Genomic DNA, 27,345 nt, shown 5'->3' with positions numbered 1-27,345 from the left:
AACAGGCACCAGAAGGGGCTGTTTCATAATTATATCAATGAAACAAAGTGTGCCCAATGGATATTTCAATTTGTGTCACTTTGCTCTAAATAGTCATGGCAGAAAGGACCTTTAAATCGTTCAAACTATTTAGGTGCAAACAGTGAGAAGTTTGGCCGATGGCCTGGACAGATTGAGGTAATGGTATTTGCTCCAGGAAATAAGTGCTGGCCAAGCCTTTTGCTTCTACAAATATATTATGATATTTAATCTTTTCTCTGAACATGCATCAGTTCACACTTGTGTATCCATGTAGACAGTCAGTTATATGCCAGTCTACTCTCTCGCAGTCAAATCAACATATTACCTGCTTAAGCAAAAGTTCTTACAAGTAAATTCAGTCCTATAAATCCCAACACACCTACACACAATGGTTTTACAAAAGCCACATGGTGCCCATATCATATGGGTTGGGCTGCTCTTTTGTTGCTTTGTAGAAATAAGCACTTGTCTAGAATTCACAGGTGCTGAGGGACAGTGGGCGAGATTTCCAGTGTGGAATGCATGTTGTGAAAGTGAAATGAGCTTCAATATGAAAACAAAGAGTTCCCATGGGCTGCTAGTTTACTTCGATGATGAGGGATTTTGTGACTTTTTGGAACTTCTCATACTAAACGGTAAACTCAGCCTTCGCTTCTCAATCTTCTGTGCCGCGCCCGCAACCGTCATATCTGACACGGCGGTCAATGACAGCCAGTGGCACGCAGTCACAATAAGGAGAAACTTTAAGAACACAACCCTAATGGTGGACAATGAGATGAAGTGGGTCGAGGTGAAGTCAAAAAGACGGGATATGACTGTTTTCACCCATTTGTTTGTTGGTGGAATACCACCGGAATTACAATCCGTGGCGTTACGACTGACTTCTGCTGCAGTCAAGGATCAGCTGCCTTTCACCGGATGGATAACCGACATAAAGGTCAACAACACGGAGTCTGTGATGGTCAACAGTGACGGGGTCTTACAGGACCTCTGCGGTACAGCCAACATGTGCTTAAATGGAGGAGTCTGCAGTTTAACTTACAACGAACCAACTTGTGACTGCTCTCAGACAGGCTTCCAAGGAAAGGACTGCAGTGAAGGTAAGACATCTGGATTCGGTTCAGACCGTACAGTTGCCACAACACATCCTCTGTGGCGTTTCAGATAACGTGGACTGAATTTTCAAATTCAAGTACCCCATAGTAATTAACATCAGTCCTAAAGTAATGCGATCTTTTGTGGCTAAAGCCATATATTTGTGTTAGTCTTACCATGTGCCATTGATCTGCAATACAGTTGTTTTTAATGAGTGAAGCTCCTGCAAGACCTCATTAGCAAAACATGCAGGTGTTCTCCATCCCCTAAGGTGTTTTCCATTCTTATCAATCACGTCAGTGGGGATTGGTTGACCTATGAAACATCATCTCCAATGGCTTACCTCAAATGCTAGAGAAGACGTAATCATCTAAAAGTCAGTGGGTAGTAAACACGGAAGATATAATTGACTTCAAACAACAGTTGCGTGTAGTCGGCAACAGACGAAACCCCAAATATTAACTGGATGAGGCGTTGTTTGATCTGCCAATGGATAACAGTGTCTTTATTAATATATTGATACTTAAAGCCCATTAAGCACAAATAATTCTGACCTATCAGTATATAATTTTCTATCTGTAGCATGACTGCGGCATGACTTACCTCAAAGCTGTGGGCCTAAATCTTTTTTTGTTATTTCTAACGAAAAGTCTGCAGTGTAATGCGGGACATTAAAATGGCTAGAGACCCACGTAACTGATACACAAAGAGAACATGCTGTTCTTCGAGGTAGCTAGAGAAGTAAGGTCCAATGTGGTGATGATGATATCAGGATCTGGCTGCTTCTCGTCCTCGGTATTGCTTGTATAGAAACTGTATCAGTATTCAGGGTATTCAGTGCTGAGCTTCCCACAGGTTGGCAGCCCACTGCTGTGGTGTGGAGGGGCGGGTTTGTTGGTCAGGCCGAGTGTTGATGGGGGAAGGGTGTGAATGTTTATGTGTCCTCAATTTTATTTTTTCCAAGTTTATTCAAACCCAGAGGGACTTCAAGGCTCACTTTAACATATTCTCTAGGCTAACGTTGGTCGTAACTAATTTACATTTCATTTCACAAGCTCATGTCGCTTTTTTCAAGCACATCAATCTTTTTTTTCTTTTTTTTAAACAATAAGCTCATTAGGCCGGGGTTAGATAACCTACCATTGCAGCATGAGATATTCCCATCTGATTGCCATTAGTTATTGAGGCAAATATGAATCACCACTAATTATAATGTCCTCTACATACCGTGTACTATTTTCTGCTCTTTTCATGTTTTGTTCTTGGGAGGCAGCACCTCATGCACTGACACATTGAGTGATTGTTGCTGTAGCTCACTAACAGGGTTTCAGAGTTGAGCAGCATTAAGTCTTTGTTTATTTCGACGACTCCACATCAGTGAGAAATTGTTTGCCATATTTCCTCACTGCATCAAAGTGCCCTGAATAAATCTAGATAAAAAATTAACTGTGGCAGTAAATATACTTGGACTTGACAGCGGAATGTACTTATTATTCTTTTTTTTTTCTTTTTAAAGTGCAGACTCTCTGCATTTATAATAACATTATTAATATTTAATTGAAACATCGCCTTTATTTTTTGCACCCACTATCTTTGTTAGATCCTGGATTCAATTTGTGTTAAAAGTTAATTTGACAAAAACTACCTATCAAGTCTCTGTCCACACTGGGAACTAATTAAAAAAAAAAAGCCCACTGACCTATGGACTGTTCACTGAGAGACATCAGTTTGCATTTGGCTCCTAGTATATATAAAGAGAAGGCATTACATATGTTGATTATGCTTTGGCTAAATAAATAATAGTTACAATTGTCAGTTCTCCCATGGAGAGGAGGGAGGGAAAGAAGTGAATCACAATGCACACTAAGTCATTAATTGGCAGACCAAAGGTCCATCTCAGGAAAGCAGTGACACCTGTGTAGTTAGGAAACTATCATTAAGGCAATGATTAGATTATAATGACAATATTTGAACAATAACAAAGGACTTAAAGCACATTCATTTTCATATACATAGGTTCAGTTTATAGTATGACTCAGTGTATGACTCAGAATTATGTTACGTATATCGTCCTTGCCTGAAGGATGAGCAGTCCAAAGTCCATGGGGTGAATCTATCATAGTTGTGAGGCTGTGAAGGGGAAAGTGTGTCTATAAGCACACAGGGATATTGATACTTTTCCTGTACTATAATGACCTTAGGCTGATGAGGTGAACTCACTGTGATGTACACATTCCCGAACCTGTTCACACAAATAAATCTCAATACATTCACAAATTTACAAATGAAATAAGCCTGTAAAAGAAACTCAAATGTTGACTACACTGCAGTGACAGTAACAAGAAGAAGTCACATTTTACAGATAGAGGAGTTGCCCTGAACAGAGAACTCATTCTTCAAGTATCAGGGTGGTGTGTGGAAAAAACACTCAACCTGAAGAGACAGTCACTGTCGCACATCTGCTCACTTATTATATATATCTTGCCACATGAAACCACGGAAGGGAAACTGCAGGTTACTGAACACAAGTCATTAGATCCACTAGATTACCCAACAGAAGCCTCAAAGACAAACAAGCATCTTTTAGTAGAGCTGTCTGCTGCTGTCAGCGCAGTTAGCCACAGTGTGGAACTGAAACCCTTCTGTTCCTGCTCTGTTTCATGAAATTACACAAAAAATACAAACAGGCACAGTTAAAATTATACAGTTGACCATTCATGAGTGTATTACAATGAGTTTAAAAGGTTTGGGAGTTTTGAGAGGCAGTATGTTATGTCACCATCTATATTTATTTTCCATAGTTAGCTGATATGCCTTGTCATATAGGCAATAGTTGATATTTTTGGCTTCTTGAGGACAGCGCACCAATCTGGGAACAGAACATTGACAACTTTACTGTAAAACTTTACTGTATGACGTTGTTTGGGCCAACATCTTAGCAGAGAGTTGCCTAGTTATACATTTAACAAAAGCGATATTAGCATTGAAACAGAATTGATGTATCTGGCCACCAAAAGAAGTACAACATCTACTCTCCATTTAGCTATGCTTTGGTACTCACCAAATCCTCAAGGGACATCTGACTCTTTAGCTACGAAGTGCTTCACTCTCTTCACCAGCTAGTCAATACCCTTTTTTTTCTGCTGCTGTTTGGTTCTAGGTAGTGAGCATGTTGGTTCATCACAGCTTTTTTTTCACCTGCAACAGCTCCCTGCTGCTGTTGGAAATAGTGTTAATCAAAGCAGTGAGACTGAACTTAAACATTGAAGCTGCAGGCAATAACACCAAAACAAGTGTAAAGACGCTGTAAAGCCCCACACAACTGAGGGGATTGCAGAGTCAGGTGTTAGCTGTCTGTGGGTTTGTCACTGTGAGAGGCCCCTCTCATGTTACGCACGGCCTTTTTGTCCATTGTTAATAAAGTAAGAAAATATGTATTGATTTGTGCAGCGCCATGTAGTCAGATTGCAGGACTAGAAGTGCACAAATGGTGTGAATCCCAAGGGGCCCTTAAAATTGCCAAAATATGCATATGTACACATAAAGAATGAATAGAGTTCAAACACAAAAAAGGGAATGTTTGGCCTCGCTGTATCACATCTTTGTTTGTGTACCTGTAAAAATGATGGGAAAGCAGTAAACCCAGCTGTTTTCCACTAACTCTAAAAAGTTTTACAATATTTCTGGATCATTTGTTTGAGCTTAACCACCATCAGACTGTAAGTCCATGCTGAACTCTTTACATCAACTATATTGTATGATTATGTCAACCGTGTTTTTAGACCATACAAAAGACCATATAACTTGATAACACTACCTGCAAATGGAGAAATACTACAACTCAATTTTAGAACAGCACAAATAGTGTAAGATGTTGCCATTAAATTGCCAGGGGAGCCAGCCATGCAGACATTCTATAAACTCACTGCTACTTAAGTCACTTTGGATGAAAACATCCACCAAATTGTCCCTTTCCCTGCTAATTCAGCATTCCAGCAAGTACATAAAAAAAAATTTTCTTCCACCCCACACTTATGTGGTGCTGCATTCTCACCAACCTGAGCTGAACAGAGGCGGAAACTACAACAACTGCTGAAAATGTCCCATTTTAAAATCAGAATCTGTGGAAGCCCTGAGAGGCAAGTGGGAATAAAAATGTATTATGATTCATTTAGTCCAATCTAAATTGCTCATCAAACTGATCTCTCCTGGGTTTATGACTATGAACAGGTGAACAAAAAGGTTTTGCTATCGCTTTCTTTTGCATCTGTGAAAAGAAAAACAAAAAAAAGAAATTGCCATTTTAACCAAGACATTTCTTCTAAGTTTCTTTTTTGTTCATCTGTTAAAAGGACCGGCCATTCAATTTGATTCCTTGTCAAAAGATAGTCAAAAGGAGAGGTCACCTACCACCTGGCAAAATATTTATAATGTTTTTTTCATAGGTTGACTTAGACTAAACTAAAAACTTGCCCTCGTCAAACATTTCATTTCCACTTCTTCTTAAGTCATGAATATAGGAGAGAAGATAATTTGCATCACCAAAATCGTTCTTTTTCTCGCTTGCCTTTAAGGGCTTCCACAAAATCCATGTTCAGCAGTAGAAAAAAAAATTATTGCACAACAGCAGCATAGAAATTTAGATCCGTCTTCTCATCAGTTTACCAAATGCCCATACACTGATTCAACGGTAAAGTACATTGAAGTTTAAAATGTACCTGTCCATGAAATCATTTAAAAGCTGTTGTGTTACTTTGATCAGATGAAAGGATTACAGGATTTGCCACAAGACCTGTCAATTCACCCGTCACACCACAAGCTTGCACATTGCATTTCCTCTCTCTCTCCACACACACACATACACACACACAAACACACACACACACACACACACACACACACACACACACACACACACACACACACACACACACACACACACACACACACACACATAAATCCCTTTGATCGGTTAAAACAATTATTTAAATGCACTGTTCTATGGCCACTGAGTTCCCAGAGTCTGTCCTCTTGTTTCTCATTAGGGAAGTAACATAGATGCATTGCATAGCTCCATATTTTATCCTGATAAAAAATGGAGTGATGTTGTTTATTTCATTGCACATTAGCCAAATATAAAACAGACCAGGTAAAAAAAAAAAAGTAGGACGGACCTGAACTAAGACTGCACAACACGTTATATTTCATTTAGTGCATTACGTAATTTACAGGATATCTCACATTTACTGGATACAGTGAATAACTGTGATTGAACTGCACTTTAATTATATGGGTTTTAGTGGAGAGCATTGCTTCTAGGTCCTTGTAAAGATCCTGCATAGTTAGAATTCCATAAAACAAATGTCAGTCATTGTAGGAAAGGCATTCAGATAACTACTCAATTAAGCTGCAAATGCATGTTGACACACCTATTTTCACATTTAAATCATGATCATCAGCAGGATTGGTTTAGTGAACAAGTTGTTTAACTTTGCACAACAAAAGCAGAGTTGTGCTGCTATATTACGGAAGGAATGGTGCAACAAAAGTTTTTGACCAAGGCTTGGCTTTTGCTAATGTTTTCCAAAGTTATTTGGATTCTGGGCTACCTTGACTCGCGACCTATTATAACCCTAGATAGTATATATGGAGGCGGGAGGAAGAGGAAGGGGAAGAGGCGGGAAATGCCATAGTGGAAATATACCGCTAGGAATGAACTGAGGGGTTTTGTTTTAAAAGTAGTATCCAGCCTACATCTTGATTAGTCAGATATAAATATTCTATTTCAATAAGTCATAACTTGTACAAATGTGTACATAACTACATAATGTGTACATAACTACATAATGTTAGCTTTTTCCTTAGCACAAGTTTTTTTTAAATTTCTCTAAACCATTGCCCCCACCCATAGCCTTGAGTGTTCTGCAATGATAAGGGGATCAAATGCTTCCCTTGTAGTCAACACATATCTATAAGATTATGTTCAGTCCTTGATATAACTGGGGTGGCAGGATATAAAGCCAAAATTAATATTTTAGAATCAGGCAGCATTAGATCTAGCATTTTGTAAATCATTCGTGAGATCTTGCACCAAAACTCTAATTACACTCCAATATAAAATGAAATAATGTGCCTTGAGACTGTTCATATTGATTTATATCATAAATCTATATGTGAAATTATTAAACTGATGCAGTTTAGATTGAAACCTCTTGCTCGCTGGACCAGCATCTGGACTTGTGATTCTTTTTGAGAATATTTATATTGCAGATATTTTATTAGTCACTCCTTTCACATTACATAGTCATTTGATGCACTGTTACTATAGATATAATATTAATTAGTTCATGAACAATAGCCACAATAATACACTAATAATTTGTCTAACCTGAGTATTGCAGGAAAATTGTGGTTTCAAATATAGCAGCAGCTGTGTAGGGTATCTACCAGGGAACTTGTTGGACTGTTCATTATCTGAACACTATTTGTTTCTGCATGAAGAAGCAAATACATTTCTGGCATAGCACTGCACAGTTTGCGCCAAGTTGATTCCCCAATGACAATTCAACTTTTCACACTGGAAGCATCAATAGTCAGGTGAAGTTGGCTTTGTTTTATGGGTGACTAAAAAACTGAAGTGAGAAAAAAGCTGGCTGAATATCAGCCAATGACAAGGATGAATCAATTGGGAAATATCTTGTGGCCAATCTAAGTATTCTGGTAAAGTGTGGTATTTGCAAAGGATTAATTGGGTGATTTTTATATCAATCCAGTTTTGTAATTTGGAATCAACTTTGTGTATCCAGGAACATATTTTTTTAACCAATTGTATACATACAAGTGTGTAGGAGAACATGTGATAAGTAAAAAACTAAAAAAAATCTTGTCACTGTAAGCACAAAAGACAACAGAATGATTTTCAAATAATATATATGGATGGCTTATGTGAATGGTATATATCATTTTTGATTATGTGGTTTTAAGCATTCAGTAGCTTTCCCCAGAGCTTTAAACAGCTTTGAGACACACTGCATAGGAAGATGAATTCTTATTTTGAAGGAGCGCTGCCTTTCAGGCATGTCTGTCATTGTTTGAGAATAAACCATGTGACCTCACTGTATCTCTGAAAGTGTCACTCTGTTTCGAAGCCTCCTGCAGCTTCATTCAGACAAAAGCAGATTAACAGTATACTGCTGTCTTTGAGTCCAAAGACAGATAGCCTATCGGGATCAAAAGATTAGAGGGATTTTCCCAGAGGATTTTTGCCTTGTTTAAATACAACCGCTCCTGACTGTCAAAGGGTGTTTGTGAAATTCTTTGACACCAAACTCTTCCTTTAACAGGATTCGTCCCACGACACAAATAAACACATCCGAATATCAATGGCACACACACACACACACACACACACACACACACACACACACACACACACACACACACACACACACACACACACACGCTTGTTTGGGGCTATACAGTATGTTCCTTATCAGGGCACTGTAAGCTTATGGAGCTTACAGTATATCATAAGATGCATAATTCATTTATTTAATACTGTTATCTCTCAACTGCTGCCATGAATATTTCATGTATGAATGACATCTGGCAATATGATGCCTTTAAACTTAATTCTCTTCTTACTTTGTTTTTCACTTAAAATTTTTGCTTGCATTTTTTGCTTTGCAGTCTGGATGTTTTTGATCTCCCCTAAACTGATACAGAATGAAACTGTTCAGAGGCAGAATGAAAAAAAGATAAAAAGGGGGGAAAATGCCTCTTTAGATTCCAAGCTAAAGATGGAATTTTTACTTTTACGTAAGTTGCCTTCGATGCTGCCGGTTGGGTGTCATCCTTCATGAGAGTCGTCTGAAATACTCAAAAACAAGTCAAAAGTGCACTGCCATAATTTGAAATCTGTCTTGCTAATGATCAGTTTTCAGGAAGAGTTTCCATTACTTTGAAGACCTTTGTGACAGTTACAGTGCAAATATATCATACATGACTCGAGTGTAGTCATATAAGGTCACACTTTTTCTACCCAAAGTAAAACTAGGAGGCTGCATCCTTTTCTTCCTTTCCAATATACAGGTGCATCTCAAATATGAGATTGTCATGGAAAAGGTAACTTTTTTTGTCATTTTTTTTATTTCCAAAAGTGAAAGGTTCATATATTCTACATTCATTACAGGTACACGTGAAATATGTTGAATATTTTCTTGTTGATAATTATAGCTTACAGCTCATGAAAATCAAAAATCTTGGAATATCTTGTAAGATCAAGCAAAAATGGATTTACAATACAGAAATTTCCACCTTCTGAAAGAAATGTTCGATTATGCACTTGATACTTCATGGGGGCTCCTTTGGCATGAATGACTGCATCATTAAGGCAAGGCATGGAGATGATCAGCCTTTGGCACTGCTGAGGCGTTACTGTAGCCCAGATTACTTTGATAGCGGCCTTTAGATCGTCTGTATTGTTTGGTCGGGTGTTTCTCATCTTCCTCTTGACAAGACCCCGTAGAGAATCTATGGGGTTCAGGTCAGGCCAATCAAGTACAGTAATATCCTGACCAACAAACCAGTAAATAGTTGTTTTGGCACTGTGGACAGGTCCTAAGTCCTGCTTGAAAATAAAATCGTCATCTCCATAAAGCTTGTTAGCAGACGGAAGAATGACATACTCTAAAATCACCTGCTAAACAGCTGCATTGACTTTTGACTTGATAAAACTTAGTGGACCAACACCAGCAGACGATATGGCACCCCAAATCATCACTGACTGCAGAAACTTCACACTAGCTTCAAGCTACTTGGATTCTGAGCCTCTCCCCTTTTCCTCCAGATTCCGGGACCACTGAGCAATGGTCCAGTTCTTTTTCTCCTTAGCACTGGTAAGACACTTCTGATGCTCTGGTTCAGGGATGATTCATGATACTAGGAATGCGACAGATGTAGCATATTTCCTGAAGATGTCTGTGCGTTGTGGTATGTATGTATAAACCCAACCGGGGTAAACTCGGGCTACGCATGCTCCGTAGGTTACAACAGGCCTTCCCCACACGCAAGAAGCGACAGTGCACAAAACAACAGCAACAGCACAAGCTTTACCTTTAAACCTGAGGACTTCGCCATAGCAAGTAAATTTTCTAAGGCATTGAGAACGTAGGAAATGTAAAGTCTTCCAGTGATTTTGACAAAAGTCAACAGGGGAAAAAAAAGCCTTATTCTGACTAGTGGTACGTTTGCAGAGCACCGCCTACTGTACCGGAGGAAGAGTTACTCCTGTCATTGTTTCCATGAAAATGGCATAACCCGGTTATTCGTCTAACTGGGGTAAGACCATACCCCAGTTACTGTTGTGCATGTAAACACTTGATATATGTATATAGCTAAACCATTAAGCTGTGAGATCTTTCATAACAAGTTACAAATAAGATGAGCCCAAACTTACAACCTTGCAGTTTACATTGATTTCTTAATTCATCTGCCAGGCCTAATACTCCAGTGTCTAACAGCTACTGCTGTTACTTCACATCTGTAATACAATCCTAGATATCGTCAATCCTGGGATTAAGGTTATTAGAACTACAGTATAAGCTGGTCTGATCTTTCTAACCCACAAGATGTAAAAGAATGGAGAGGCCTCAGCACATCTGCCCCCACAATCCTGTCTGTTTGGTCTGTCTCTTTCGAGATATTTGGATTGGAATATATATATTTTTAAAGTTTTTGCAGAATTGATTAATAAAAGGATATATAATTTATATATATATGTTTGTGTAAGAAGGCATTTCTTTTTGCTAAACATGTGGCACCTCTTAGCTGGTGAGATTAAAAATCAAGCAGTACAGCCACAGCACAGGTGTGGGAGCAATCTGTTTCATGGGAGTGGCTGGTCACTCAGCCCGTTTCCTCTCTCTTCACTCTTTGTTGCCTGAAGAGGATAATGAGGGAGATGGTGTGCTGTGTAATGCCGCTAACACTCCTCTGTGAGATAGATGCATTAGGTTTGGGCTGTGGTACTAAGAGATGAGCCCTCACTTATATTCATTACTCTTGATTCGTTCCAAATTGTAATTTAACAACAAATTGATCCTCTGGTAGCTCCAACCTTTGCTGCAAGGCTTTTACATTTTCCCTTAAAGTGTCTCCGTGACGGGGGATTTTAGAGCAGCCTTCCTGCTTGTATTTTTCCATTTTGCAACTGTCCAATGAGCTGGCAATAGCAGTGTTGCCTTCTGTTTTTCTTAATTGTTCCATGTATAATGATGACTTGATATTACCGTGGAAAAAAGAAAAATGTCAAACAAACACTCTTATTTTATCCTATAAATTTATCATTTAAAAGAGATTTTAGATTGTGTGTAGTGTTTTTGTGGAATTTTTGAGGAAATCTCCAAATTTGTAAATTGACAATTATTTTTCTACACATTGACATATCTATTTATGCTATTACAGATTTGTCAACACATTTACAAATCGTATTTGTCTTCTAAACATGAACACATTTTTCTACACATTTACAGATCTATGCATGCATTCATACATATATCTACACATTTACAGATCTATGTATGCATTTATATAGATCAGATTAGGCACATATAAATGAAGATAGTTAGATAACTCTCAACTCATAATTTTAAATAGTTTTGCTACTATACAGGTTGGCGAACATTTGCATGTTTTGTGCAGTTTGCAGATGTACTCAAACATTTTCCTCTTACTTTAATTTACAGCTGTTAACCTGCAAAGTCCTGTGCAGCATCTTTGAAGTTATATTCAGATATAATTTTAAACAAGACAAGGCTTTGAGTTTCATCTTTTCCACATTGAAATTTGGTGCAGCTGACCCACTTTTTCAAAAGAATGCTGGCATGATAAACTACTTCAGTTTGAGGCTATTTAAAATGAAATCGAACTGCTTTCATTAGGAAGTGTCAGTTCCTTAATAATTCATTTTATTGAACATTATTTAACATATTACTTAATGTCATTTAATTAAACGGATAATACATTTAGACATTATTCAACATGCCCTTATTTAAGTGACTCATGTTCCCACTGACCAGTCTACCAAGAAGCTAGTTTCCCGAGAAATAACTGCATGAAATGATATGTTATCGATGCAGAACATGAACACACATCTTGGTGTCAAAATCCTTTATTGTAAAGTCTGACTCTCAGATTTGCATTTCTTAATTACACATCTTTCTAAGGGAAAATGGGGCTGTATTGGAGAGCCGCTACATTATAGACACAATGTGGTTCTCTAAGAACATGCTGCTATTTTGTTTATCTGAAGGCAACTATTCTAAGGTGGTTAAATGTAAACTTTAAGGGAATTATTTTGGGTAAAAACACATTTATTGTCCAGGTGTGGGTAATATTAATAAGCAGCAGTACTGTATTTGTGATGACATGAAGTTGAATCTTTACTCACCCTTGGCAATGTAGACATCATCTTTTTTTGTCATGTCACTATCATTTACATTCAAACAGATTCAAGGGCAGCACACCAGTTAATTTTGGGATACATTAGCTTCAAGCGTCTTCCCACGATGGAAGTGCTTTATACTGTAAATCTTGCTGAAACATGGCCCTAATAGAGAAGGGGGAAAAAAATGAACAACCCTAAAGCACTGCAATGCTGGTGACATTAAGAGTTGATGACAAAAGGTTGATTAATGCGGAAAGGATGGTGAAAAATTTTCAATGGCAGAGAATTGAAATTAATGATATCTATTGATGGATGTGTTGTCAAGTGACAAGTTCCTTTTTGTGAAATGTAGCATCAGCCACAACCCTCCCTTCCCTTTGCCATGTCTCTTCATCCAACTGCACACATTGCTGGACAGACAGACAACTTCATGACATTATGTCAAACTGGCTGGCGGTGGCCTGTGCTGTGCATTACAGTGGACTGTGTGTAAATAGTTGGGGATTCTACTGACTGTCACTTTGAATCACTCGTCACAGTTTTGAGCTCACAGTCAGAGGGTTATATTGAAGTGTCAGAATTATATCTGCAGAAGGCGAATCCTACGACAAAAAAAATACACTCATAGATTTATTTACCATCCACGATTTTGTTTTTGTCGCACACCAGATGTCATTGAATAGTAATGTAATTATTTTCCATGAGCGATACACCATGTGCATAATCAACAGCACAAGACTATTAGAGAAGCAGTTTGCCTGATAGACGGTTGAGTGCATTTTGGTTTAGTGTTACGAGCACAATAGCACTGGGATCACTTTGTCAAGGGGATTAAATGGATTTACGTCTCTGGATTAGGATGTAACCAGCTGGGTACGTTTGTGAAAGAAAGTGTGTGCATGTGTGTGTTTGTGTGTATGTGTGCGATAGGGGGCTTGTTTTAATGGTCTCTGTCAGGTGTTACTGCTGTTAGAGGAAAGCTTCTTTTCTACAGAACACTACCAAATGAAGCCTCTGTCCATTGTGGTCATGAAAGATTGCTTAAATTTGATTCAACGGAGAGAAAAAAAACACTACTAGACACTTTGCTTAACTGTTTGCACTCTAATCCTTCATAAGATCAAATTCAATGGACAACCATATTGTGTTTTCTTACGCACATTTAGCAACTTGTGTGTTATGTTTGCCATCATACATGTTTCTCCCATGTAGGGGTTTCAATGTGGGTAGATTATGCTCTCAGATGAGATTTTAATTTAGTGATACTCTAAAGCTGAATTTAAGTAACAACTCTAATCTCTTAACAACATATTAATTTGGTTTTGATCATCAGTAAATAGACTGACAAAGGGAAACAGTAAAATAATTGCACAATTACCTCGTACACAATCTTAAACAAACAAACAAAACAAAGCTCTTAAAAAGGATAAATGCAGCGGGATAAATTATTAGTTATTGTGAGTCACTGGCAGAATTTGGGGTCTTGGCGTGAGCAAATGGTCTAGATTCTTTTATTTTTCTGTTCTCATGTGGTCACTTTGCAACTGCCAGCTTCATCCTGTCCATGTCAGAATGCTTTTTCAGCAGCGAGCTTCTCATCATTGAGCTCATGTTTTGTGAACAAAGAATTTTTTTTTGTTATTTCTGAGGACCAACCTACTAAAGATTTGGATTCATTTGAAACATGAAGGTGCAAAAAAACAATTAAATGTATTTGACTTACTAATTTATTTATGTTAACAAATTTGACACAACCTTCAAATAAATTGATCTTGTGATGTGAAATGAAGCAGTGAGGTGTTTAATTGTCTTGTAATTTGTTCACAAAAAGATGATTTGGTTAGGTGTTTGTGCATGGTGTCTGGTTTGGAAGGGGAACCTGTGGCGATGGTAAGTGTTGGGTCAAAAAACCACTTGAATCTGGGCACAAGAGGTAGGAGATGATTTTGCAGTGGTAATTTCCTTCTGTGCCTATCTGGCAGCATGGTGGACAATAACTGGATTGACTGAACCATTTTTTTGGTTTTACAAATGTCAATTAGACATTGCATGCATGATTTCAGTTCATGGTTGTTCAATTGAAAATAAATTAATAATATTAATTATAATAATAATTATAATAATTATAATGTAATATCATCAAATTCTATTTTTCTTTTTCCCATTGTGCATTTATGCTTTAATGAATTAAGATATTTGAATATTAAATAGAATCAGTCTCGAGGGCGAATAAAAAGTGCCTAATTATGAACCGAACTGTTGAATGACCATTTTCTTGCTCTTTTTGTAGGCATCTATGGGATTCTATAGGCACACACTCATTTTATTGGTTTTGCATGCTTCCAATCACATCATTTTGTCAAACCAAGTTATTTTCTAACTGTAGCATGATTTTAGCCTCACCTTTTTGCTATTACTTAACCAACATGTAAATTGTCTCCGGGTCTCTTTTATTATAGTGACATATTTTACATGGCAGTTTCCTCACCTCCACAAACCTCACTTTGATTGCAAAAATGAATGTTAGGGCAATTTAATTTTGTAGGCAAAACCATTTGCATTTCCAATATATGCTCACTGGTCATCGCTTTCAGTACTGTGACCAAATCACCTGAATAGAGTTCCAGTAACACAAGACCACACTGCCTGATCTGAAACCTTAAGAGGCATCGCTTTACCACAGCCAACTCTATTTATTTTGGTTATTTTCTCGTTCAGTGGATTCCATCACATGAGGTGTATAGCCGCTTTTCATTTAAGGACAAAAAAAATCTCACGGCACACGGATTCCTTTGAGTTCTTTAAAAAAAGAGAGAAAAAAGTCTGATAAAAAATTATAATCATTGAGCCCAACACAACAGGATGAACAAGCTTCAAAGTGTGCTTCTTTATCCCCTCACCATCTTATGCCTCATGCTCAATACTGATTCTTAAATCATTTAACTGTGATTTATTTTTTAGTCTGCTGCAAACAAAGACTTATTTTTCACCAAGGTGATATCAGATTTTAAGAAGGGCTCATTCAGTTCACCTCTGTCCTGTATTCCAGGTCAGTGTATGAGCGAAAAGACAAGGCACAACAAAGTAAAGGCCTATGCCTTCCCTCTGTAGGGGTTACAATAGATCACTTGCATGTGATGTTTAATGTCTTGCATGGTTACCACATGCAATGGCCAGTACTAGTCTGCATGCTGCTTAATGAATGTTTTCCTCTCTCTCTCTTTGCCTTGTCCGTGCTTCCAGAAGACAGCCAAACTGAAGGTGGGTATATTGCTCTTGGTTTCCATTCTTGCTAAAACTTGTATGTCTACACATTGTCATGGCTGAGGCTCCTCAAAAAGATGTAAGCCAATGTGTTGTACTGGTCATGGTATTGATATTACTGGAATGGTAAGTCTGACAAAACCGGTTTGCATTGTTGTTGTTTTTTTCTTTCTTTGGGGGAGGGAGGAGGTCTGTTTTTTATATTTGCCTTTTAGCACATTTCCCTTAAAAACACTTAAACGGTCACTGCCAAACTTTTATGCTAATAAATATATATTTTTAAAATTATTGAATTAAAGGTTTTTTTTCTAGCTAAAGTGGATCGAAATGGTTAAAAAAAGGTGATTGTTTCAGGTTCTAATTCCAATCAAGAATACGATTGGAATTTGGTTTTCTAACTCTCAACTGATCAGTGGTACTTAATTACTGATTAAAGGTTTCTTCGAGTAACCTCGGAATAATGCTGATTTTCTAAGGTACCAACTGTAGATGCTTTTCTTTTATCTCAGGTGTAAATTAAGTGCTTAGACTAGATACCTCAATAACAAAGATTAGCCGGACTTTGATCCCCTGTAAAAAAAAGTACTACAGTTAATTTAAAACAGAACACTCCTTAGAGCAGTATTGATTAAATAATCAAGGCCTTGATTTTTTTCACCTTGTGCCCAATATTTAATTTAAATTTAATAAATGTAGAATAGCCATATTCCTGCTGACCTTACTGTTTGTTAATGGTAATTAACATGGCATTACTGTAAGCTAATGCCATGTGATAAGCTTTAAACATAATTTAAAGTATGAATATGTTTTATTGGGTTGAATATGAGAAATTACTTGTGGGTAAGTGTATTGGCATGAAAATTGACCAAAAGAAATTACATTTCCTTGTATTGGAATTTTATGGAGACTTTGTGAACAACAAAATACATTTTAAAGAGCAGGCTAATGACAATGTACACTGTGTAGCAGAAAGAAAAGCTTGCGAACAGAAAGGACTGCAATCAGGTAGGTTGTGGCTAACGTAGTGTTCCGTTATCCAGGCAGCCAAATAGCAAGGAGGAGTTAAATTGCAGCATAAAAAACATGGCACCTGAATGCCAGAACAGCCATGGAGAGGGAACGGATAAACAGAACACTTAGTGATGTGCCTAGAGCCTATTGTTCATGGTTAACTGTGCCAATCAAATAAATTTAATACAGTTAAACCAATGTTTATGCAATTTGCTCCCTAAAATGGCGTGGTGACAAGACCATGTCCAATCGTTTCCCTTTTTTATTTTCTGTATGACTCAAATGTTACAAGGACCGTTGTTGTTGTTGAAGGTCAAGGTAAAACAGACTGCAGCTCTATTTGTGTTTTGCGATTGCTCTGTCAGTGGTATGAGTAAGTTTGCGTACCTATCATCTGAGAGAAAAACGAGTCAGCCTGAATTTAAATTTCTGACTGGTGCCTAGTAAGTGGCTGATGATGCATTGCAACCTGCTTCGGTTGACTGGATGCTCATCACGCCCACCCTGTCTGTTCATCCTCCTCTGTTTCTCACCGTCCCACTCTTTCCTTATCCCGACGCTCCTGAAGTAACACAGACATCTGCTCTGAAAGAGATGCCTGCGTGACAGTGTCACACAGCTTCCCATGATCCCTTGTTCTCTGCTGACTGTGCTCTTGTTTTCCTTTAAGGTCTGGCACACCTGATGATGGGCGACCAAGGTATGAGCTCTGTTCCTTTATCCCGTCATACCTCCATTGTCCCTCCCGCTCCCCTTTGTGATCGCAAATGTGTGTGCCTCTGACTCTTGTGGGATGCTCAGGCTTGAAGCTTCAGATATGGGCCGTCATTATTCTTATTTTGAATGACCTCGCTGATGTTCATTCTCACAACAAAGTCTTCTTTTTTTCCATATGACCCCTTTTTCAAGCTCATTAGGAAACTACTCCCCTCTCTGCTGGGTTGTCATGTCATTTCTCTCTATAGTTTTGTTTTAATTATTTACATCTATCGTAGATTATTGTGTTTTGTCATGATGTGACTCAAGTTAAAGGACATTTGTATTAACATTATTAGGACAATGCATGGTGGTGGAAAATAACTTACAGAATTTTTTAGGCTTATCCTCGTCCGACTGCACTGCTGCAATGCATGTTCCGAGTCTATCTTCATCATTCCATTTCTGTGGCCACTGCAAATTCTTATCATTTAGCAGAGCAATGTGAAGGATTGTTCTTCTCTTTAAACTTTCCATTCTTAGTCTCCTTTTTTTCCCTCTCTTATATTTACACATATGTGCAGCCATCAAGCCTCTTTCTCCTCTGTCCTTCTCCAACCTGACCATGACACTTATAGGTGTCTCCTCTCCTTTTGTTTTCCCTTTTTGTGTCTGGACTCTGCTTTCTTCATGGAACATTTCATCAATTCTCATAGGTAAAAGTAAAGGTACAACCGTTTTGATTATCTGAATCCATTCAACTATGACTGCAATTTTTGTGGCATTATATACTCATGCTAAATGAAGTATATAAAGTCATTGGCATTATTTTTTTTAATTGCTTTCTCAACTATTAATGAAAGCTTTTCAAGGTAGGTGCTGCTTTCGCTTTGCATTCATCTGTTTAAGCTGTGCCCACTTTCTCCATTCTTCTTTATGCATGGGAATCATAAATGAGACTCATGTGGCCATTCGAACACAATAGTTTCTGCCCTAGTTCCAGTACACCGCCACCACACAGGGGTAACTACACTCTTTTTGTTCAAATGATGGGTTTGAGGTTGCGGGTGAGGCTTGATCATAGTGTTGTGGGCCTCCCATCCTGGCTGTGATCCTCACCTCTTCTCCCTGTGGGGTAAGTGGACTTCTGATCTTTCCCATTTGACTCTCCTCCTCAGGGCAAAGAGGGGAAGCTTGGCTTCTAAGGTCCCTACTGAGCATTCAAGGTAAAACTTTGATTCTTTCAAGTTGGTTACGGAAGTAAAGGTAAATTTTGCAAGTTATCATTAGCCTCCTGAAGTGTGGGAAACTTGAATGTCAATGTGTACTTAATGGAAAATGACATGTAACTAAACTGTTTAACCTCTCATTTGAAAAGTAGTTTTAAACACTGACATTCAAGTGTGCCACTTTCGTTATGAAATAACTTTTCCTTCATGTTGCTCTTGCTGTTGCTTCGAAACTTACCATGTTATTAGTTCTGGTTTCACAAATTCTTATTCAGAGTTGTGATACATTTTTATTTCTTTACACCCAATATAAAATGGCGTGATTTATTAAATGCTATCACTTATCATATGCTTGTGAAGCATCATCTGAACAGGTAAGTCTTCAAACTTGCCCTGTGGATGTACAGTGTGAAGTGGTTTGACTTCAAATGTATGGCTATTGCAATGTCAGATGTTACAAGTGCACATGAAACACACACACAAACACACACACACACACACACCCATCCCCCATTGAGATTGATTTTTCCATCTCTTAAGGTAAGTGTCATTTCCTTTTTCAATGCGTATTTACTTGATATGCACAAAATAACTGTAATTCAAATTTCAGTTTGAAATTGAATGAATGAATTGGAAAATACTTCTTAAGCCCTTGCATTTTGCAAAATCCTTATATATACTAGTTGTTACTCTCCTGATTATGCAAAAAAGAAATTTTAGCATTTGGTATTCTGTGCCTCTGCAGATTTTTCACCACAATGGTTTACAAGTAATGTCACGCATACATGGGCAAAACTACTGCAAAACTAACAGATTGATACTAACTAAAATCATTTATGATCTATGAATACTGTCCTTGTCAAGTTGTAGTTTTATACTATTTATTTATTTATAGACTGGTGTCTTTGGTGTACACCTTGAGGATTCATCTGAAAATAACAGGTCTTTACTACATTAAACCAAACACCCAGCTTGGATGTGGCAGAAGGAAAGCCACAGGGAGAGATTGAGAGAATGCGGATGAGGCACAAATTGAACATAGGTAGCACAATGCTTCTAATTTAGGCCGTGGTTAGTTGTCCCTTGTGCCGTACAGTGTGAAAACTGGTCAGTTCAGTTATGTACTGTGTGGTCACAAACACATATTGCCTATTTGAGTATTACATCTCGAGGTGAGGACAGTGCCTGTATTCATTTTCTGTTTTAAGTTTGTGAGAATATTGTGTATTATGTCCCTGAGGTCCTCCTTTGTCACGTTACCCACTTGTGTGGTTTATCCTCTGTTTCATGGCTGCTCCTTTGAGGACGGCCTAGTTAATGTGTGCTGCTTTCAGCTGGTGTACTGACACTGGATGCGTAAAAAACCTTGTTCCCATGCAGAGAGAGAGCAGGGCATACAGTACGATAAGTCGTAATACCACTGGCACACAAATCACTGGGTATTTAATTGCTGTCATCACAATAACTGCCATGCACAGCTTAAGAGGAACTGCAGGCTCTGCAAGCGGGCTTACAGGTACAACTGGGCTATTTCTAAATTCTACTTTGTAATGTAATTGCTTTCACTTTCAAAAGATGGAAATTATCCCTTTTTATTAAACTGCCACACACATTCCCGGGGAATTCTGTGATGTGAGCGAGGGGATCCATTTCTCGGTGTCTTTGCATGGTGTGCTATATTTTACTGCACAAATTGATGTTGAAAGTGCCCTATTCCCCCTTGTCTTTTTTTATATTACATTAAGCTGATGCACCAGGGCCTTTTCAAATGGGTGTCACATTCTCAAAGATGGCCCAAGCTGACAGATGCCTTCAAATAGTGACTTAGGACTCATGTCCAGCAATCTGCTTCACAAGCCAGAAGTGTTGCTATATAAGTCTGCTTGTATACCTTCTGTATTTTGTAGGTTTTTCCTAGATTTGTATGTGCTGAATTAGAATTAGAGTTAACAGGATGTGGATGTATTAGTTATGTTGTCAAATCCCCTGTTGTTTGTGAGTTTTAATAGTAAAACCCCCGTACAGTTGACATGGGTAGAACAGGGTTAGGGTTATGTGTCTGTTAGTGATAAATCTACTGATTTATGAATGAAACCCAAGCAACTTGAGACAAAAAACAATGCCATAATCACAGTTTTATTCTGGCATTAGTACAGTGAATATGCGTGAATAAATAACAAGCTTAATGTCCTTGCAAGTAGATTAAAATTCAATATACAACTCGAGCCAAACAAGTGTCCTGGCTCTGTTCTAATGCGAGTGTCCCAACTAATCCAGAGCATGTGACTCCACCCTGAAGAAAAAGCATCTTCAAGGAGGTGTGCATACGTTTGCATTCCTTATCACATGGTACAGTAATGGATATTACTTAAGCTGCGATTCAGCACAGCTTAGTGAGTAAGTGCTGTAAGAGTGTGTTCGGAGAAATACTTTGAAAAAAGCCTCACTTGATGTATAGGAAGTGTGATTTTCCGGCTCCACATGTTAATTATATCACAAGCTTCAGATTATAATTGTGCTATCTGCAGAGTTACATAAATCATAATATATTGTTCATACATTTTCAAGAAGTTCAACTAATGATTCTTTCAATTGAAACAAATATTAGCTATACGGTAACGATTTTTTTATTTTACAATATTTTACTCTCTTTCTGCTATGCAGCTTCGTGCTGTCAAATGTCTGCTTGGATGACGTAATTGTCTAGGCTAACTCGTTTGTAAGGATTAGACTTCCAGTCATCTCCCATGACTGGAAAATTCCTTAAGTCTATTGTTGCCACAGCAGCTCTCACATTATCTGCAAATTATTGTGACTTTGATGTCATCTCCAGCCATCAAATGAACATTTCATGGACTTCGAAAACAGTCAAAGAAACAGAGAAGTATGTGTCGTAATACTTATGTAGTCATAAGATTCCATAGCACCATGCAGCGCTTTGCTGTTTGCTTCTGACAGTGACGTGGGCATCAGGAGACGTAGTACCAGAGTTTGTTTGGCTTTGTTTTGTCTGGTATATTTTGGCTCTGGCACAAGTGACCACACCATGGTTACAGTATGTACCAGAGTGGAGAGCGGCAGAGTGACAGGTATAGAAAATGCAGCGGATCGGTGGGCTCACATAAGGGTTTGGTGGTCTCACAGCTGTCTCATTTCCTTCTATCCTTTACAGTTATGTTGACAGGTTTGTGACAGCTGGGATTTCCTGGTTGCCGGGGTATGACAAACATACCTTTACATGTGACTGCAGGTACATGTGATTTGTGTAACAAGCAATGGAAAGATTTCTCACAAAGTTATTACAGCAGACATTCGTAGTGCCATTTTTAGCTTTAAGGGCTGTGTGTGTGTGTGTGTGTGTGTGTGTGTGTGTGTGTGTGTGTGTGTGTGTGTGTGTGTGTGTGTGTGTGTGTGTGTGTGTGTGTGTGTGTGTGTGTGTGTGTGTGTGTGTGTGTGTGTGTGTGTGTGTGTGTGTGTGTGTGTGTGTGTGTGTGTGATCGTAGCGGTGGTAAAAAAAAAATCTGAAAAGGAAATGGGTGGAGTAGTTTCAAAAAAGCTTGCATGCATAATTGTCAGATCAGTTTTATAATATCTACTAAGAGATGCTTCATATTTTCTGATGATGTCTTTAACTACACAGTAGTGCATCTTTGCAATCAGAGCGCAACCACTTTTGAATAATGTGGAACAGCATGTCAGAGTGCAACTTATCAATACGTGTTTTCCATCTTTATCTGACAGGTAACACAATAGCGTGTGGTGTGTGTTGAATCAACAACAGATGTTGCCTTTGTAGCTTCACGTAAAACCTGGAAGACTGTCAGTGAAATCCTTTCAGGTTCACTGACTCCCTCAGCTTTACCCCTACATATTAATTCATATATGTTTAATACGCTCTACGTATTAATCTCTACGGTCAGAAATAAGAAAAACAAGATGCTCCTTTGTGAGTGTGGAACGTCGACAGTCATGTCTTCTGGAGGGCACACTCACAGTTAATAACACCTTGCAGTGAGTGTTCATCTGTACTCCCATCATGTAAAATGTAAGTGGAAGTGTCGTTTGATGAGCTGACTCAGAATTTCCAACAATATCTCAATCTCTCAAGTCTTTAAGGGTAACATCATCACCATCTGGTCGAAAAGCCCCAAACTAGGGAACCTGACTGAAGCACATATTGCATATGAATCAGTATCCCATTGGTTTTTTTTTTTACTCAATAACCAAAAATTGGGATTATATAGTACGAAAAATTGAAAAAAAAGTAAAACATAAGTTTACTGTTATGTTTGATGCTCAAAAAACCAGCTTGTTCAGTAAAACGGCGATTTCCTGCTGTGGAGATAAAAAACATAGTGTATACAGCATTTCTCTTACAGAAGGCAAAGCTTTCAAAATGTCAGTGGTGTAAAATCCCAGTGCTTACCAAAAGTCAGGGATCTGCCTCTCCCCTTGTATTTCTGTTTTCCCTTGCATTTTCTGTCATATTCAAACAGCTCTTTAAGAAGAAACACGCTTGGAAAATTACAAACATCGAGGTGAAGGGAAAATGTTTACCATGGCATTATTTTCCAAGTGTCATAGTCTCACTTAGTTTCAGGTTTAAAGTCACAGCAAATATTTGTTTCTCACGTCTTTGCGGAGGATTCTGCTGAAAAATCCTCAAGAAGTGCTCATAGCATACCTTTTGTTTTTTAAGCAAGCTTAAACAAATGTTCCTGTCGACGGGCCTAAACTTCAAAGCTCTTCCCTTCGCACAACAGTCATTGAACAGTAGGAGGCACGCTCCTCCCTTGAATATATTTTAATCCCTATGTAGAAAGATGAAAATAACATTAACAAATGCTGAATTACACTGATTTACTGCACTAAATCCCTCATTAGCTGCAGGCAACAGACCCCTCAGGGCTGCTGCAAAGATGTGTAATTGTTGCTCCACCTGAAAAGAAAGAAAGAATTGGTAGACTACTACAGAAACAGAAAGTGGCTGCATGTACTATACTGTATGTGCACCGATGCTGCTGAAATTCTGTCAAAATTAATTTCACATCTATAAATGCTCATGTTCCCTCATTACAATAGTGTGAAAAGCATGATTCATGCTAGAATGATGGTGGATGTGCATAATTATTGTAGTGAGATATGACAGGATTTGTAGTAGTCTTACTAGTGTCTATAAGAATTTCGGTTTTTTATGAATGTTTCTTCCTAGAGTTAAGTGATTTCTAGTTACAAACTCAAAAACACTTACACATTGAAGAACATACCTGTTTTTTAGCTCGCAACCCACCAGAGGAAAAGCAATGTCTTTGTGTGAAAATAAGCTTTGTGTGTAATAAGGTGTTGAATGTGACTTTCTGTTCTCACATTTGAATAATTTTGCTGCGGCAAAATGAAAACTGGCTGCGTTCCAACCCACTATGCACCTGCTTTCCAGAGCTGATGGATATGAAAACCCCAAAAATTTAAATCAAAACCACAGCTGGAATATTGCCCTCTTGAAATGTACAATTAGGCTCAATTAAGGTTATCGCCACATTATCAAGACGAGCAGTACAAGTCAAGAAGCCAAAGCCACCTGGCCTTATATAAACAAAGAAGTCAATGGTTGATGAAACATGGCTTTTTAGGTTATGTCATAACTGTTAGTCGTAACAGACACCGTCATCATTTCTCATGACTGTTTACGACCTGAGGATTTTCCAGCATATGCATATTGATGATTCTGTGAAGACAGCAAACATTAATTCATAAAGCTTTTGTGCACAGTAAATTTTCCTTATTTACTGAGTACTAATTTACCTCTTTCATGCCGGCAATGGCCAGGTAACCTGTTCCTTATACCACCCTAGGCCCCCTCGGTATTTGTTACAAACGAGGTAATTGTACTTGATGGGTCACAGAGGCAGTTTTCACAGCTACAGAGATGGAGAAACGGACTCCTGTGTGCTGCTGGGGGAGGGCGTAATTGCCTGGAGTGAGATTTGTGTATCTTGATGTGGTAGATTGGCAAAACTGCACTAAATCTCCACAGATTAGTACTTTACCACATATTCTGCTCTGTCGGGGGGGGGGGGGGGGCAGGAGCAGGAAGACACAAAGAGAGTGAAGGACTTAAAGACAGAGAGACTTCTCTCTTTAAAGAATGAGCACAAGGAAATGGGCCGAGGAAAGGGAGAGGGGGTACAATGTGGAAAGAAGAAGAAAATGTGGGCTTATAAAGCAGAGGTATGTAATTATTATTATTTTTAGACACAGATGGGAAATATAGTGATGAAGCAAAGAAGAAGAACATGCAGACTGTTGCGTGAAGTTTGATTTTTTTTTTTTTTTTCTTTTTGAAGAATATTCAGCTTTTTTGTTTGGAGCAAAAATTTATTTTCATACATCAGAACTGCCTGTCTGGCTCCCTGATAGACATGTTTTGCATCTGTACGCCACTCTCAGCCTCATTTTCAGCATCCTCAATCAGAATCGTACCTTCACATCTCCAAACTGTCACTGCAGACAGTTTTTCCCGAGGAAGAAGGCGGGTTTCAACAGCATTTCTTGTCTTCTCGCGTACATCACCAATGACAACAAAATCCAACAGCAGACCTTGGATTAATAGTTATCAATGCCTTTCTCAAAGAATATTTATGATAAAAGACGACTTTTCCAAACCTAAAGAAAGGGCAAAGGAGAGAGTGTAGGATGAAAAGGTTTGGATCAATATGAACAAGGCTCATCTGGCTCCCCAGGTGGAGTGGAAGGAGATCTGCTCCAGATCAATATTGCTGGTCGATGCCAGTGAGAGACTGCAGTGATGAAAAACTCTATTTCTTGGCCCGCAGAAGGGAGTGGATGATTTGTAGCAGAAAATAGATAAAAGGGAGATGCCTATACTTGAGCTGTAGACTGTGAAATGGATCCTTTGCATGTCAGTTTGTTTAGTTATATTCCAGCTTTGAGATCATGGATTATGACCATTTTACTGGCCTCCACTGATGGAATGATGCCAGTTCATATCGCAATGCATTGTAGGTTAGAAAATCACAGTTGCTTTCAGTGGATATTAAGACATTAGATGAAAATGCTCATAATAGGTGTTAATAGAGTGTCGTCGTAGGGCACTGTGGTGCTGCTTTGTGTAGGTTATTTCTGAGAGTGAGCAGGTGGTTTGGCTACCTTCAAAGAGAATATTTTCTCAATAATTATTGGTCCATGCGTCTTCTCCCATTACACTGTAAGTCCACGATAAATCACCAAATTTAAAAACAGAAAAAACATTACAACATGTATCAATCACGGTTATTGATTTGATAAATGCATATAATAAATTAAACCATAATCAGGATTTGAGGGTTAGTAGACGACTGACACAGCGTCCCGTGAATATTTTTGTGCGGCTGCCCAGACCGGATGCCGTTTCAATGATGCATAGCGAGGAAATGGCAAGGCTCCCTGTGGGAAATTGAATAGTCCATTTCCAATCGAGTGTGCCCTGAAAAATCCATGGGGGTCAGTGGCAATTTGTCTCAGGAGGTCTGCACTGAGAGTCATTACGCTCAAGACCAACATGTCCCGAGGGACAGAACCATTCTTTAAAAGGTAACTTGTATTCCCTTTTGATATATATGAAATATTTTTCCCCTTCTCTGCTTGTAATTCCTATCGTAAACATGTATGAATATTGCCCCCTCTGTTCAAAGGGGTAACATTTGAATTGCAAGTTGCATAACAGCATGACAAGCAGCACAACAAAACCCTTTTCCTCTGTCATAGTGAAGGCAGCATCTAATTAACCTCTATTTTTTAAGTTGCTCATCTTGATTGAACGGATTGCTCTTCTCCCTCCTTTAATTATTAGCAAAGTGCCAGATCTACTCCACTTTGAGGACAAATTTTTTTTTTGACTCATAACAGGTGTCATCAGTTTTGATGGACAAAATGTGCTGCTATTAATCATTATAGTAAACACGTGTTTTAGCAGGAAGATGACTGAAGTTAATGTTTTCTCATATACAAACCAGGGATTCTTTTCTTAGTTGCTGCCACATGAGATCATATTTGTCCATACTTCCTCGGTAACCACATTCGTCATTGTGTTATATCCGAGGCTTTTGACAGTGGCTTTTTCTGAGAAAAACACTTAAGGGTTTAAATGCAATGAGTGCTGCTGCTAATTTGTAGGCTGAACACTGTAACCCTGTAATTTTATCCATGTGGTTGAAGCAACTCTTGGCTAATTTGATTGCTCATTGATGGTCTTGGCTGAGGATTTTGTTGTCGATGAAAAATGACGGGAGCAATTCACTGCGAACCTCAGCACTATTTTACAGACTATAAGGTAGTGTTTGAACTTTAGTTTTTTCCACGTGAGAATGATAAAGAGCTGTTATACTGTACATTTCGTCGCTGGTTTACAATAGTGCACATTCAGGCTCTAGCATCACGCAATACTTACTGAAATAGAAGCAACATAGCCTTGAATGAAACATGAGGTTTCCATTAAAAACTGCCCCGCTTTATCGGTGCTCCTATTTCTGCTGCTCATCTGAAGAAACGTTTTTCACTTTAGATTCTGTAAAGGTATGTAAATGC

The 27,345-nt window shown here is 38.4% G+C and overlaps 1 protein-coding gene across 24 annotated transcripts in view; it reads left to right on the top strand.

The window, feature by feature from the left end:
* LOC118283604 (neurexin-1a) overlaps positions 1 to 27,345 on the top strand; it is a 231,974-nt gene that overhangs the window by 3,490 nt on the left and 201,139 nt on the right. For 10 of the 24 annotated variants that reach the window (XM_035605752.2, XM_035605760.2, XM_035605778.2 and 7 more), the window contains exons 2-5: positions 1 to 1,121; positions 15,806 to 15,823; positions 17,508 to 17,537; positions 18,712 to 18,759. The exon at positions 1 to 1,121 is cut by the window's left edge and continues 217 nt beyond it. In XM_035605752.2, the coding sequence (XP_035461645.1) occupies positions 410 to 1,121; positions 15,806 to 15,823; positions 17,508 to 17,537; positions 18,712 to 18,759 (808 nt within the window). In that variant the 5' untranslated portion in view covers positions 1 to 409. The remainder of the gene's footprint in view (positions 1,122 to 15,805; positions 15,824 to 17,507; positions 17,538 to 18,711; positions 18,760 to 27,345) is intronic. The other 14 variants (XM_035605794.2, XM_035605776.2, XM_035605784.2 and 11 more) reach the window with 6 other exon arrangements.

This window comes from Scophthalmus maximus, chromosome 10 (assembly GCF_022379125.1).
Source record: "Scophthalmus maximus strain ysfricsl-2021 chromosome 10, ASM2237912v1, whole genome shotgun sequence".
Lineage (NCBI taxonomy): Eukaryota > Metazoa > Chordata > Actinopteri > Pleuronectiformes > Scophthalmidae > Scophthalmus > Scophthalmus maximus.
This window is presented reverse-complemented; position numbering and strand designations above follow the sequence as displayed.